Consider the following 15,555-nt stretch of genomic DNA (forward strand, 5'->3'; position numbering starts at 1 on the left):
AAATGCGAAATGAATTATGGAAAGAGCTTTATGAAATGAAGTTTTTCCGTATTCTTGTTTTATTTTCTTCCTCAGTAGTGATAGTAATGGAAGTGGTGGCAGGAACGGTGGTATGATATAATAATAAAGGATATTTTAGTCTTTTCGACGTGCAGTTAGTAATTGTGGGGTTTAAGGAAGTAATTCCCATCTTCAAAACAAAAACTTGGCTGCCTCGTATAATTGCGAAGAAGAAGCTAGGAGTCGGAGATAGGAGAGTGAGAATGGGCTCAGTGGCAGTGACGGTGGCGTCAATGTTGTTCTCTGGTGGCTGCCGGAGCCTCACGGTGCCTGCAGCGGCGCACTCCCTTTGCATCTCGCGGACAGCACTTAGAAATTACCGCAACAAGAACGCGCCGAGTTGGTGCTGTCGGAGTTCACACAACAGTTACACTGCACTCGCCACTGAATCTGAATTCTCAAAAACCAACGCCGAAAGCTTAACTGCTTCTACATCTTCCGATAGGTACCTGAACATTCTCAAGAGTTCGCGTTGAGTCTCCAATAGTTAGTTCCTTTCCACTATCTTCGCGTTTTGCTTGATACTGAACTTGCTTCTGTTTAAGTTTCCCGAAGTATGATCGATTGCTTCCATGTCCGTTGCAAAAATCTCCACCGAGAGTTGAGCACTTAGTTGTGTCCGAGGGCGGACCAGTTTTAGAACATATTTGCAAGGCGCTGGAACTTCCACCTTTGTAAGCGTTTTTTCTATGCCTCTGCATGCCGTAAGATTCATTATTTTCTCATATTTTCTTCACGCAAGTATTATTAAATGGTATGTTTCATTTTGTGTAGGTATGTTAAGGATCTGATTCAATTTGGAGCTGTATACTACGCTCTTGTTTGTCCACAGCCTCCTCCGAGTGCTACTGAAGAACAAATTAGGGTATTCAAAGAAGTAACGAAACCTTCGGTATTGCGCCAAAGAGCTTCTATCAAAGGCAAAACTGTGCGGGAGGCACAGAAAACTTTCCGTGTAACTCACGCGGATCAATTTGTTGAGCCTGGAACATATTTGCGAGTCCATGTGCACCCCAAACGCTTTCCTAGGTACACTCAGAGAGTTTGTTGGAATGAATTTACATTTTAGATTATTTTGGGAAGATGTTATTTGACATTTTAAAGCTTTTTTTTTAGGTGTTATGAGATTGACTGGAGATCACGGATCATAGCTGTGGCGGAATCCTATGTAGTTTTGGATAAACCTGCTGGTACATCAGTATGTAATCAATTCCATATTACAAACTCAAAGTTTATAAATTCTTGTATATGTGCACAGTACAATTGTTTCTGTAACTATTTATGCTTGATGGTGCCGAATCCTGTAGTTAGTGAAAATTGATATTTAGATCAGGCTAGATGATTATCGATTGATTTTTGTACTCATTGTCTGTGTCAGTCCTCAGCTTTCACTGTTCTAACTTTTTGGTTTTACAGATGTCTCAGATTCAGCATACTACAATCGTAATTGCATTGCGTCTAACATTAAGATTAGCCAGACTAGTTGAATTTGTTGGTTGTAGGACACAGATGGTATTAGAATTTAGGAGGCTGAAATTTGGAAAACAGGTTTTCAAATTTGATTTAAGGTTTGAGGGATGGTTAGTAGAAAAGAACAGAGATAAAAATATACTGAGCCGAGATTGGTTTAAGGTGTCAGATCCGCATCTGCAATTAATTTATGTCCAAATTGTGCCAACGATGTAGTAGTAGAAGCAACTATCACATGCTTTGAAATTGACGTGCCTTAGGCCTTCTAACACTCAACCAAACACAGTAAGTTGGAGTTCTCTTTATATTGCCAAGGGAAGATTAGTTCTCGAGTCTTGAAACCTGAGAGTATGTAGTTTTAGGTTTGCAAATGATTCATCAGAATTGATTAAGAAGAAATCGGATAGTTTCTATGTGGTTTAGATCCTGAATGTCATGAACCCAGATTTTGATCATACTCTAAATCAAATATTGACCAATCAAGAATTTCCATCAAAGTCTAACAAAACGACTGCTTTGTGTTCCCACCCTTACCAGCATAAATCTTCATGATTCTGTTGAATCATCTGTCATGGTATCTACTTATAGATGGGGAAACTGTGGTAATTGAGGAGGATGAAGTAGTCATGGATGTTCTCCATACTCTTATTGTAAAGGAATGTGCTATACTTAAAAGAACTACTTCCCTTTACACAACTTCCCTTTATTGATATGTTTACACTATTAAATAATTAATTGCTTAGGGTTTCTTCATAATAATTTTTTTCAAATCTTGGTTAGGTAGGTGGCACCACTGACAACATTGAAGAAAGTTGCGCGACCTTTGCTACTCGTGCCTTGGGATTGACAGCCCCTTTGATGACTACTCATCAAATTGACAATTGCACGGAAGGCTGGTACTGCATTTATGTTAAAAGCAATTAGAGCTCTTTGTCATTCTGACTGTCATAGATTGTAATGAAATGTCATTACGTGCAGTGTGGTGTTGGCTAGGACTAAAGAGTATTGCTCTGTCTTTCATGGTAAAATCAGGGTATGTCTATGATCCCATTTCATATCTTATGCTAGAATAACCTTCGTCTACTTGAATGGGCACACTCTTATTTAATCTACGTTGTGAGACAGGGTTACAGCACGATATGGTTCTTTTTTAATCAATTGAAAGTAAAAATTGCTTGTAACTGAAATGTCATTGTTTGTATGTTACTGAGTACATGTCCAATCAATATTTTTCAGGAGAAAAAGGTGAAGAAGCTCTATCTGGCTCTTGCATCTTCTCCTATGCCAACGGGAATCATTACCCACTACATGCGCCCTATTAACATGGCTCCTAGACTTATTTCTGAAGGTAATCACATGATTTTGAGTGATTTAGCAATAGATGTAGCTAATAGTGATAGTTAAGGGTGCTTTCATTGACTATCTTTAGCAGCATGCAGGAGAAGGCGGGACCTCATCATGGTATTGGTGGCTCATAAGCTTAATTTTAGACCTCAGATTTGGCTGTTGAGAATAATATATTCGTTTTAAACTATTTGATGGAAATTCAGATGTCATTTACACCTCAACCAAATACTTTGGTTAGGTGCATTACCTTAGATGGAAATTAGTTCCTTAATGAACACACGTAATTGTATGATATTTGACTGAGTATAATTTGAATGGTTTAGCCTTGCCTAGTGTTATGCAGCATGTGTTATTATTTGACTGAGTAATTTGAATGGACAAGACAGTTCTATCAAATATGCTCCAAAAAGGGTCTTGTATTGTGGATTCAACCCATTATGTTGATTTGAATGCAGATTTTATCAAGGGATGGCATATGTGTCAACTCGAGATCCAGGAATGCAGAAAGGTTCCCTGGCCAACTCCTGCTATACAGGACAAGTACTGTGTTGAAGATTGTGGGTGGCCTTCTCAAGATTTTGCTTACGAATGCAAAATCAACCTTCTTACTGGTCGTACACATCAGGTCTGTTAGTGGTCATTTTATTTATTGTTTGTATTTTTAGGGAAGTGTCCTGTTTTATTACGTATGTGTTGGCAGATTAGAATAAATAATCGTTGATAATTCAAAAACTTAATGAAGATATAGTTGAGTGATATTTCTAATCCTCAAGTAAACTGATGAGAAGTTCGTGATCTACTTCATTCTACATATTTTTTTCTTGATCACTGCCATTGTTAGTTAAATGTATACTGTTCTTGCCATTGTTGGGTCTAAATATCAGAATACACTTTTTCCAAGGAGGATTTTAATTTGAAAATGTCTTCCCTCGTTATTTTGGTGGTAATATCTCCCAAAATCTGGTATCAACCACTTAAATGTTGCATTCTTTTATACATTTGGCAGTTTTCGAAAACAGATTATTTGGATAAACATCTCTATAAGTAATTTTAGGAGAGGAAAATAAAAAAAATGGAATAAGTTCTTTCCATAATCTAAAACTAGTTCATGTATAAGTTAATTTTAAATTATAGGAGAAACTTTTTTTTTCCTTTTTATTTTCTTTTTTGAGTGTATTAAGAAACTTATCAGAATAGGGCCCAATTAGAGAATCTTGGAATTTCTTTTATTTGATCATCCTTAAGGAGAAAGAAGCTACGTTTTGTACCTGAATAGTAACTAAAATTTAAATGCAGATTCGAGCTCAATTTGCTGCCTGTAGAGCACCATTAATTGGTGATTCTATGTATATGCCAGCTGCAATTGCGGATATAAGTAATCCTGGACTTAACCCGTTTGGAAAATACAACAGAGATTTCAGTAGTGAGAGTGAGAAAGAAACGGCTGTTGTAAATTGGATTGCACAACATGGAAAAGAGCCAGGTGTTGCAATTGGCCTTCAAGCATGTCAAATTTCATGGGATGATAATGAACACTTTTACGAATCTGGTTCCCCTTGGTGGAGGTGTTAAAATGCTTGAAACGTGTGCTAATGTTGAGGATAGGGATTCGCCTTTATAGTTATGTTTTCATCATGCCTCAGTTTCAAGTGAGTATACTATCATTCATTCTGATAGGAAACATCTTGATTCAGAGTTACAACTGATTTGTTTGGCTGAAAAATAATAAATGTTTTTGTAGGCAGAAGCAGATATTCAAAAGGTGGAAGAGCGGCCACGGACGACTTGGTGCTGGTTTCTGCTTCAGCGGGGGTAAGGTTACAATATTTCCTAGAGGTTGTTGAGTGAAGGCATTGAGATTTTCAGGTTTGAAAAGAGAATCCCAAATAAATGGAAAGGAGGAGGACTTCATGCAGGGTTTTAAATAGTGCATGCTGTCATGTACTGGTGAGCATTATGGCACATTTTCTAGCAGAGTAAAGTCTGAACAGGTAAGCCAGAGGATAACACATTCTCTGATAAAGGAGTATTTTTTGAGAAGATAATTTAGCTTTATATATTTTACTAGGAGATTGAAGAACTGAGATAATGACACAACTCTTTAGTAACATGTGATCAGGCCGTTAATGTATTAAGCTCACGTCAACCACAAAATTGTTTGTATTGTATTTTGCCAATCTCTGTAGCGTTTTGGGCCAGGATGACTATCAATTGCTTGTACTAACTTGGTAATGATTTTAAAGTTCTTTCTCTTCAACTATTTTAATCAACATTATCAATATTTTAACATATATTTAATTTTGCATAGGTAACATGTAATGCTTATCAATTATTTTTCATCAATGATTTTAAGGTTCCACTAGTCACATGATTACGGGGATTTCTAGCTGTTACTCATTCTGAGACATCGCCTATCACTTTGTCCAATGGGTGGTCTTATATTGTTTGTCACTCCTAGGCAGTAGACCCGTGTTTCATTTGACTTATATTTTCAGTCCATTCTCTTTGTTCAATGTCGTTTAGATCATCAACATTCTTGTAATGTAAACTCTGTATTTTTACTAAATGGTGAATAGGTTAATAATATAGTTTCATATAATTTTGCATCAATTTTTCCAAGGTTACTATTGTCATTATTCAAAACAAAACATTTGCATTCAAAGGTATGGGAATGTGACATTAATCTTTCTTACCCTTGTAAACCTCATAGGTGGCTTCATCAAACTAGGTCTGGTGAGGATCTTATTCATGACATAGTGGTATTTACTGCAGCAATGTCAAACTATATAGTTAATTTTCATTTTATATTGTTCTAACTATCACTTTTTAGGACCTATAATTCCTTTTCATTTTCCCATTTTTTTTTGTAGAGTCCAAGTGTTGAAAATTTATGATTAATTTTCAAAGTCATTTTTCAAGTCTGCGTGTGATCACTTCCTATTGACGCTCTTTTTTGCTTGGTTTTGAAAATTTCCTACATTCGTAAATACTCAAGGGATTCTGAGAGTTCATGTGAACTTTGTAGTCATCAATAATGCATAGTAATTAAAATTTTCTGCAATGTTACTGATTTGAAGACGAGTTATCTTATTATTATGAACAGGCAATATGTTCTACAAGGAAACAAAAAGCAATAGGGAAAAAGAAGAAAAGACACACCTGAGATAATACAACACTGCAGAGAGAAATAAAGTACTGACGTATGCATTAGGAGGAATTAAAGTAATTAAAGTTTTATATGAATGGATAGATCAAAGTTGTATATGAAAGCACTTGATAGTCATTTTATATGATATGCAGAAAAAACTTTTTCATTACTGGGCACAAAACATACAAAGACAAAAGTGCATGAACTAGTTTGTTAAAAGAAATGTAAGTAAATAGAAAAGGATGCAACCAAGTGGAAATATATTTACATAAACAGGTATTTATTTAAATTAAGACAAGTTTTCATTTTATAATTATTTCTAATCTCTAGTATCTTTTATAACATTTTATCCTTACAGAAGAATACAGATAAAGTCAAATTCTTATCAAGAAACATTAAATTAAATTTAATGAATAATAATATGTATAAAATAAATAAGTCATTTTAATGAAACCAAAATATACCGTGTTTTAAATTTTGTGTAACATTCATAAAGTAGAACTTATCATCATCATCATCATCATCATTTTCTTCTAAATTTCAATCATCCATATAAATTTAATAAAATATGACTTTGAATCGACCTATATACCAATGATAAATCCCAATTGTTTGTTATACATTACAAATGACACTTACAAGAAGATTGGGCCCCAAAAGTCTACAGAAAACAACAACACTAATTACACACTTCCACACTTAAACTTCTTCCACCCCCATTAATTTCTTGTCTCGCCTATATTTGACAAAGTCCAATCCAAAATGAGTAAATGAGCAGGACGTGACCAAAAACATAACGAGGTATTGTACTGGACGATATATCACAAAAATAAAAAAACAAAGGAATTACACGTAGACTTTCATCCATGTGAGCATCTTCTGCTTCCGTTTCAGTGGCCCACTAATAATACCACGAAGGAAAATAACTGCTCTTATTTTTCCTTGAAACCAAATCATATACCATTCCATTCATTCTTTGTCACTCTTGACTGTGTAGAGGTTTGGTGGCTGGGCCAAAGCCATGAAGAGCAATGAAGTTTTTGTACCAAGAAGCAGACATTCTTGGAGTTCTTTCCAGAGTGTCATAGTCCACACGATGAAGTCCAAACCTTATAGAAGATCCATCGGTCCACTCAAAGTTGTCAAGCAAAGACCACAAAAAGTACCCTCTCACGTCTGCTCCTTTCCTGTTCCATGCAACAAACATTTTCTTAACCAACAATGCCTTATCATAATTACTTATTTCTTAATATTTTATCAAGACAAAAAAAAATCAAAATTGTGCAAGTTTGGTTTGTATATTTTTCAAACAAAGATGGGTATATCAACACCTCATTGCTGTAACCAAGGCATCCAAATAAGCACGCACGTAGTCTATTCTGTCCTCATCATTGATCCTTTCATTAATGGTGAGGTTGGGGCTCTCCTTCCACCCAACTCCTGTGCAAGACAACATATACAATTCAAACCAAGGTAGGAAGATAAATTGTTAATAATATCAGTTAATCAAGTTTTATCAATTAATCTTTTTTTGTCCATATTAATAAACTTGTAAGAACTAACTTGAAAAAAATAGGTGTAATAATGTTAGAAATGTTAAAAAAAGAGTGATCGGTATTTGTATTCACCATTTTCGGTAACGAATATTGGTATCTTGAACCTCTCCCAAATGTAAGTCACAATCTTCTCCATTCCTTGTGGGTAAATGAACAACCACTCAAGTGAAGTCTGCATGCATTAACTCTCAATGATTAACATTATGTTCCAAATTGCAGGTGCATGGTCTTCGATCTACAAAAGCTATTAACACAGGGTTTCATATATACACACCGGTTTTCCAATGGTCCTGCCATCGACATGAGCCCATGTCAGAGCAGAACCTTCTGTTCTTGTAGAGCCTAGTCCTCCTTCTTCACACGCTGAGTGGAGACAGTCCTTTACAAAGTAACTGGTATAGTGGTTTACTCCAATGAAATCTATTGAAGGTTTCAGTCTTTTTAGGATTTCTGGAACTGGTGGGAGGTCGTCTCCCAATATTTCACGCATCTCTTTTGGATAATCCCCTCGGATAGCTGGGTCCAAAAACCTGCATGTTTCACCAGCATAAACAATTTTGAAGAAGCCATTCATGCATGCATGCATGAATTCATTCAATGACAAAATATAACAAAGCCATTTACCAATTCATATAAAATGCTTGAGCTCTCTCAAGAGCCATCTTGTCTTCTGTGGAGTTGCTGATGGGTTCAAACCACATGGTATGCGAGGCAAGTCCAATTTTCCCTCCCTGAATTTTCTGCCATTCAAACATTTCCCGTAAGCTTCCTCATATTTCGACAAACTCTTAATTCACTCTATCTATTTCTCTCATAACTAACCTTACTTGAACTATAGAAATATGATTCATTAGTGTAAATTTTGCCTTACACGTTCTTTTTATGTTACCTGATATTTGGTTCTGTAGAGTTCAACGATAGAGCCATGGGCTAAGAGAAAGTTGTGGCCTACAATGAAAGGTTCCTTCTCTGAGTTCCCACCAACGCTGCAATTCCCAAATGAACCAGAACAACGACCAGGTGGCCATATCCCAATTCTATAGCCACGAATAAATGCAACGTTTGGTTCATTAAATGTGATCCAGTATTTCACTCTGTCACCGAAGTTCTTGAAGCATACGTCTGCATAATACGTGAAATCCTTCCTACAGAAATCAACGTATATCTGTGAGCATACTCTTTTATTTTACTTTTATTATGCGTTGATATCAGAAGTACTTACGCAATCTCAGGACTTAGCCAACCGTCGTATCTATCCACAGCTTCTTGAGGAATATCATAATGTGAAATTGTCACAAAAGGTTCTATTCCTGAAATAAAATCAGAGAATGAAAAGAGTTAGAGATAGAAAAAGTACAGAAGAAGAATAACAATGATAACAAAAGAATGAAACCTCTGGCGAGAAGTAGGTTAAGTAGCCTGTTATAGTAATCAATGCCAGCCTGATTCACCTTGCCGAATCTACCCTCTGGATCAAATTTACAATGCAGTGGTTAGAGATAAAAAAAAAAAAAAGTAAATGCATTTTGTTAACTAATGTTTTAGGCTTTTGATGGAACGTTAACTATTGTGTTTATGATTTATTTTCAAATAAGTTACATCAGTTCAATATTTGTATTTTCAACTGATATAAAATCAATGCTTTTACAGTTTCAAAATGTTATTTTAATGTGATTAAAGTTCACAACTATGATATGTGAAGATGAAATTGTAGAATTAAAATTTAAAAATAAAAATTAAACATTTAAGAATTTAAAATGAAAAGTATAATTAATTTGTTAATTAAAAGAAAACTTACTGGGCAGAATTCTGGTCCATGATAATGACATGCGATAACTGTTGACTCCAAGGTCTTCCATAAGATCCACATCTTCCTGTTTTCCAAGTCATATATTCATCAAACAATTAGTTGGGTTGTATCACTGAAATTAATACCAGCAAAAAAAAAAAAATCATGTTCCAAAATGAGTTTTCAAATGTATCTAAAAATGTTTATATAATTTTTTTTTCAAAAATATCTAAAAGATCATTTCCTCTATTTTATATTTTTTTTTCTTAAGAAACTATTAATTATTATTTTTTTCAAACGCTTTATTTATATTTAGTTGAGTAATGTGAAATTGTGTCAATTGGTTATTATTGTTACCACGAAATTCATGATCTCATCCTATAAATTACGATCGGAAATACCCTGACCAATTAGACAACAAACAGAATAACATTAATATATATATATATATATATATATATATACTTAATTAAATTAAGATTTTTAGTATTTAAAATTAATTAATAAAAGTATTTAACTAAATAAATGGAAAAGAATTACTATTTTAACATGCTAAATTATTCAGTTATATTTTATAATTGTATTTGTTATATTATTATATATTTAAATCTTTCTAACTATATACCAAATAATTTTTAGGTTATTTTTTTATTTATTTTATAAAAAGACCAATAAATTCTGTCATTGGACCGCTAACGGCCTAACGTGAAATGACAACACATTAGTTCAGGATGGACCAAATAGGTACAACACATTAATGTAGCGTGATGATAGAAACTTCCTATTTTTGAATTTGGATTAAATATATTTTGATTAAATTTTAAATTAATTTAATCTTTTAGTTTTTAAAATATGTAAATTTAGTTTTTTTAATCAGATTTTATTAGATTTAATTAATATTTTATACGTATTTTATAATTATATTTAAATTATTTATTCTATTTAACATATTTTTATTTTAATGTTAAATTAAATAATATTATAAAACACGTTTAAAATATTAAATAAACTTAATAAAATTTTATTAAAATAACTAAATTTAAATATTTTAAAAGATAAAAAATTAAATTATTCTAAAATTTCAAAATACGCTAATTTTAAAATCCATTTAAAGTTAACGACCTAACCCTTCAAATTTTAATATCTCCTATCATGAAGATCCAAAACTTCCTATTTTCAAATCTTAATATCCACGTACTTCTTCTTTTCTTCTTGGTCTGAAAAGTTATTATGTATTCAATTTTTAAAACAAATTAAACTAATCAATACTCTCACTTTATTAACACATCAGATTTATTTATTTTGTATCTTTAAATTAATTCTTTTTACATATTAATAAAAAATATTCATTATGAAAAATAATCAATAAGTATATAAATATTTTATTTTTAGTAAAAAATAGTAAGTCATTTCTTTTAACTATTATATTTAAATACTAAACTTTTAAATAATATACCATCTTTTCTACATCATAACAAACTAGTCCTTTTGTTTAGATTATTGATTAATATTTTATGAAATATAACCAATTTTTATTCTAAAATATATTCTTACAAAATTTATATTAATTTAAGTTATTTTTATTTTATTGATTTATTAATATTTATATTATTTTATTTAAGAATATAGATTTGGATTTTAGATCTAATTCAATTATTTAGAATTTTAGTCCACACAAAATTGAACTTTTTGTTTTTCTACAAAAAGTATGAGTTTAAATCTATTTTCAGTAGAAGTATTTAAATTTATATCATATTTAAACTAAATTTTGGATTAAATTTTTTAGAATTCAATTCATATTCTATTCTTATTCCATCACTACAAGGATATAATTTACTCCTATTAAGAAATCACATGTGGTGAATTATTCAAATCGAATAACAATCATAACAGCTAATTTCACATAAAACATGTATTAAATATTAAAAATTAGTTTAATTCTACAATTATTAGTTAATTTCTATGAAATATAAAAGGTCTCAATCAATTTTTATTTAGAAAACTAGTTTTAGTACATATAGAGTAATTTTAAATCATTTTGGATTTAAAATTAATTTTTAAACATCCAACCTATTTTGTTATAAAGAATGTAAATTTAAATTTAAAAGTCAATTCAATTATTTAAATTTAAATTTACAAAATCATAAACTGATTTTTCAAAATAATATAAATTTAATTTTAATTTTAATTAAAATATCTAAATTTAGATTGTGTTTGAATTGGATTTTGGTAGAGCATTCAAAACGAGTAATCTGGTCTGACCTGACTCGACCCACCATGGGTTAATCACTTAGTAAGTCAATCTAACCCGACTCACTTATTAGCAAATCAAAAAAATTTGAACCCGGTCCGACCCACCCCATGTTGGTGGGTTAAACGGGTTGACTCACGGGCTAACTTAATTAAAAAATATATAATTTTTTTTTTATTTTTTTCAATCAAAACTAAATTATAATTATAATTAAAATCTAAATAAATTTTAATACAATCCAAATACAAATTAAAATCACAAAAATACAAATTATCTATATGTTGGCTAAAAAAACAACATAACATGACCCAAATGCAAAATTTAACTTAACAAAAAATACTTGTATGACTCTTTATTTATGAGTTGATAAGCCAATTTGGCTTACCATAAATTCAATTCGAGTAAGTCAAATTTTAAATAAATCGGATAAAAATCAACCTATTAAAATTTGTAAAAAAAGAAACTTAATTTAACCTAAACTCATGAATTGAATTGACTTTGAAAAGTATAGATTTTGGAAATATCTACTGACCCATTCCTATGTGTCCCCGCAAGTGTATAAATACGAAGTGCCCATCATTTATGCATTCACCAAAATCGATACTTGTTGACTCTTGTGCCATTTTAATCTCATCCACATCTTCTTCATATTAAATTTTAATATCCACGTACCTTTTTCTTTTCTTGGTCTGAAAAATTATTGTAGTTTCAGTATTTTAAAACAAATTTAATTAATCAATATTCTCACTTTATTATAACATTCAATTTTGATATTTTAGGTCTTAATAAATACAATATTCTATCATAAAAAATTATTTTTTTTATTTTTAATTTAACCTCTGAAAAACTCCGACACTACAGAAGAAGGAAGAGATATTTTGGAGACAGTTGGGACTTTTATTGAGGCAATATTTCACACATTTATGTGATGTGTCTTTTTTATTGAATGGTACAACTTTTCCGACCACATGTTATCTTCAAAACAAAAACTACCTTATCTTTTATTGTCCCATATCTTCGGCCATCTTATCTTAGATCTAAACTTCTGTTCTATTTAGAAAAATACTTTTAGGCACTAAAATAAAATGCTTTAATACTTAATATACATTTAGAAAAGGAGTAAATTTAATAAATTTATAAATTATATAATATATTAAGAAGAGATAAATAGTAAGAAAAAAAAAGGTATTAAACATTATTTAGCAGTTCACCTAATCACCATCAAGTCAATACAACAATTAAATCCATTAAAAACCATTAGACATTCATCAACATCAAGTTACTAACTTGATTTTTAATTTATGAACAATAAAATATTATCACACCAACATATATTTATTGTCACGGAATAAAAGAAACAATAGAAATCGACAACTTATCTTTAACTAAAAAATACATATGAATTTAAAACCTTATATTTTTATTATCTAATATTATATTGCAGGTGTACTAGTCATTTCAACTTACTTAAGTATGGTTTAGATTTGAAATGGATCTAACAGCAAAAAGAAATTATTTGTCGTCTATATTTATCTTACGCATAAAGTGTTAAGATGCAAGGTCTAGTTCAAGCCACACCTTTTCTTTTTATGGATTATGATTATTTTTATGTCCAACTTTGTCTTATATAAAATCATTGAATCATATTTGTTCCGTTTTAAAATAAATAAATAAAAATTTAGATAAAATAAATAATTAATAAAATATATTTTTAAAATTAATTGTTATGATTAAAATAAATTTATTGTTACATCTAAATTATATTTAATGAAATAATATTATTCAATACTTTCAACTTAAATTATTTTTATCATTATATTTATGTGGTTAGGAAATGAAGAATACAATATAAATAATGTAAGACTCACTAAAAATTTAAAAATACAAAAAATATCGGCTGTTCCCCTCTCCATGGTTTGTTATTTGATAATCATTATTTAGCTTGATGGTAAAGTACCAACAAAAGTTGTTGGATTGACTTGAAACAATTGTTTAAATCCGCAAGTTATGTGGACTTCATTGAAAAAGACTCTTATATAAATAGGTTAAGACTCACAATTATATAACTTTTATTTCTATTTTTTACATAACATATACTAATTTTTTTTATTTGTTATAGATTAACAACCACTCAAATTTACACAACTTTTCACGACAGATTTTATTAAATTTCTATTTAATATTTCAGTGAAAAGTGAGTGGTTAAAATAATTTTTCCATTTTTTTTACATATTGTATTGATATTAAATTTGTGTACAACAGAAGAGCATGTGAAAGTTTGTTTGTTAGTTGTATTAAAAAGAGTGAAAGTGAGATGGATCGAAGGGACGGTGGATCTGTTTATAAAAATTAAAAATAATAAAATAAAAAAGCTAATTTCAGAGAACTTGTCTTGTTGGAAGGTTTGAAACACATCCTCCAAATTATTATTGAGGACTGTGTTTTGTTTAAAAGTGATAATTATTTGAGTCCATAAGTTCCGTAGAGAAAGCAAGGGAAGGGAATAATGAGACAGAATAGAAGATGATACCTTATAACGATGGTAATGGTCATCAGCAACGTCACCATTACTTCCATCAGTGACAGTTCCTAAAATGTACAACCACATATACCATTGGATTTTTTTTCCAATATAAACGATAAATGTTTTAGAAAATAATGAGTAAGAATGTGAACCTGGCTTGTGAGTGAAAACATCCCAGTTATTTAGCCCCTTTCCATCAGCCAAGTAAGCTCCTTCGATCTGCGAAATCGTTCATTGTTTGGCAAAATCATTCACTGGAGAAAATAAGAAGAATAACCAATCACAGTGTTTCACAGAGAAAGAACCTGGTACGAAGAAGATGCAGTTCCAAAGAGAAAGTTTGGTGGAAATGGAGATGAAGATGAATCGTCTTTGACAGACAGAGAATGAGGGAAGAGAATGGAGATAGAGAAGGTGAGTGCAAAGAGTGGTAGAAATGGAAGTTCCATTGTTTTGTGTGTGTGTGTGAGGGAATGTGGAGCGACAAATACTTATATGCAAACAAACCTATTAGCAACCAATAGAGAAGCACAGTGCTTGGCATGTTGATGAGGCCCATATCAAGGTATATTGATAATTGACAGGGACTCTTTTGTCATTCTCCCGTCCCGCTTTGATTTCCACCTCAAAAATAATGCCTTGGATAATAGGTTTATTCAAATTTTTCATGTATATCAATTTTTCAAAAAATCATTTGTTTACATTTAAGTTTTAATACAGAGATATTGATACGATATCAGCCAACTCACTTTATTTTTCGAAAAATATTTTATGAAAGAGACCCGTTTAATTTTTTTTAATTAAAATAATATTATATTATTTTTATTAAATTATTTAATATCATAATTAATTAAAATTTTAACATATTCTTTTTAATTTGTAGGATGTATACAACCAATCATATTTTTTCACTAAAAAACAAAATTTAATCAATTATAAGAGTTATACTTGTTACAACACTTGATTAATGTTGCTTTCTTTTCTAAATTTTTATTTTTTATTTAGTTTCTATGATTGATGATGTTATTTTAATGTTATGATAACATCTTCACATGAGATGTTGGAAAAATTGTCAAATTCAACCATGATGTTATTGTTAACATTGTCTCGTCAATATATAACATTACCGGAGATTAAAATAAGAAATGATAATTTACAAAGATTAAAATAAAAATATATTATCTAAAGGACTAATATAAAATAAAAACTATTTTTATTGCATTTGATAGTTTTATATTTTTTTATAAAATGTTGTCAATCACTTTTCATTATTTATTTATGTTAGATTAAATAAAAAAAATGTTTGTTTCTGAAACTTTGTAACTTAATAATCTTTAAATAAAATATAAAAAAAAACCCAACCTAGGAAAAATACATACTCATGGTTCAAAATACTATGTTCTCTGTTTA

At 30.7% G+C, this 15,555-nt stretch overlaps 2 protein-coding genes across 3 annotated transcripts; one reads left to right on the forward strand and one right to left on the reverse strand.

Annotated features, from left to right (window-relative positions):
• Positions 1-201: 201 nt before the first annotated feature.
• LOC114186855 (RNA pseudouridine synthase 6, chloroplastic) lies at positions 202-5,147 on the forward strand. Its single transcript, XM_028074898.1, has 10 exons — positions 202-505; positions 606-734; positions 835-1,089; positions 1,177-1,258; positions 2,311-2,426; positions 2,509-2,563; positions 2,767-2,878; positions 3,333-3,502; positions 4,174-4,526; positions 4,619-5,147. Exons 1-9 carry the CDS (start codon positions 264-266, stop codon positions 4,447-4,449), a joined length of 1,437 nt encoding a protein of 478 aa, XP_027930699.1. The 5' UTR covers positions 202-263; the 3' UTR covers positions 4,450-4,526; positions 4,619-5,147.
• A 1,435-nt stretch (positions 5,148-6,582) lies between these two features.
• On the reverse strand, positions 6,583-14,670 carry LOC114189212 (beta-glucosidase 47-like). 2 transcript variants are annotated; one of them, XM_028077925.1, is made up of 12 exons: positions 14,451-14,670; positions 14,298-14,364; positions 14,152-14,210; positions 9,380-9,455; positions 8,975-9,049; positions 8,804-8,891; positions 8,471-8,726; positions 8,206-8,321; positions 7,856-8,111; positions 7,654-7,753; positions 7,357-7,465; positions 6,583-7,212 (listed from the first exon to the last, which is right to left on the reverse strand). In XM_028077925.1, the coding sequence occupies exons 1-12, from the start codon at positions 14,592-14,594 to the stop codon at positions 7,005-7,007; spliced, it is 1,554 nt and encodes a 517-aa protein (XP_027933726.1). In that variant the 5' UTR covers positions 14,595-14,670; the 3' UTR covers positions 6,583-7,004. The 2 variants fall into 2 exon arrangements, with proteins under 2 accessions (XP_027933726.1, XP_027933725.1); XM_028077924.1 differs by having other exon boundaries at positions 14,152-14,364; positions 14,451-14,669.
• Positions 14,671-15,555: the final 885 nt, after the last annotated feature.

This window comes from Vigna unguiculata, chromosome 6, assembly GCF_004118075.2.
Source record: "Vigna unguiculata cultivar IT97K-499-35 chromosome 6, ASM411807v1, whole genome shotgun sequence".
Classification (NCBI taxonomy): domain Eukaryota; kingdom Viridiplantae; phylum Streptophyta; class Magnoliopsida; order Fabales; family Fabaceae; genus Vigna; species Vigna unguiculata.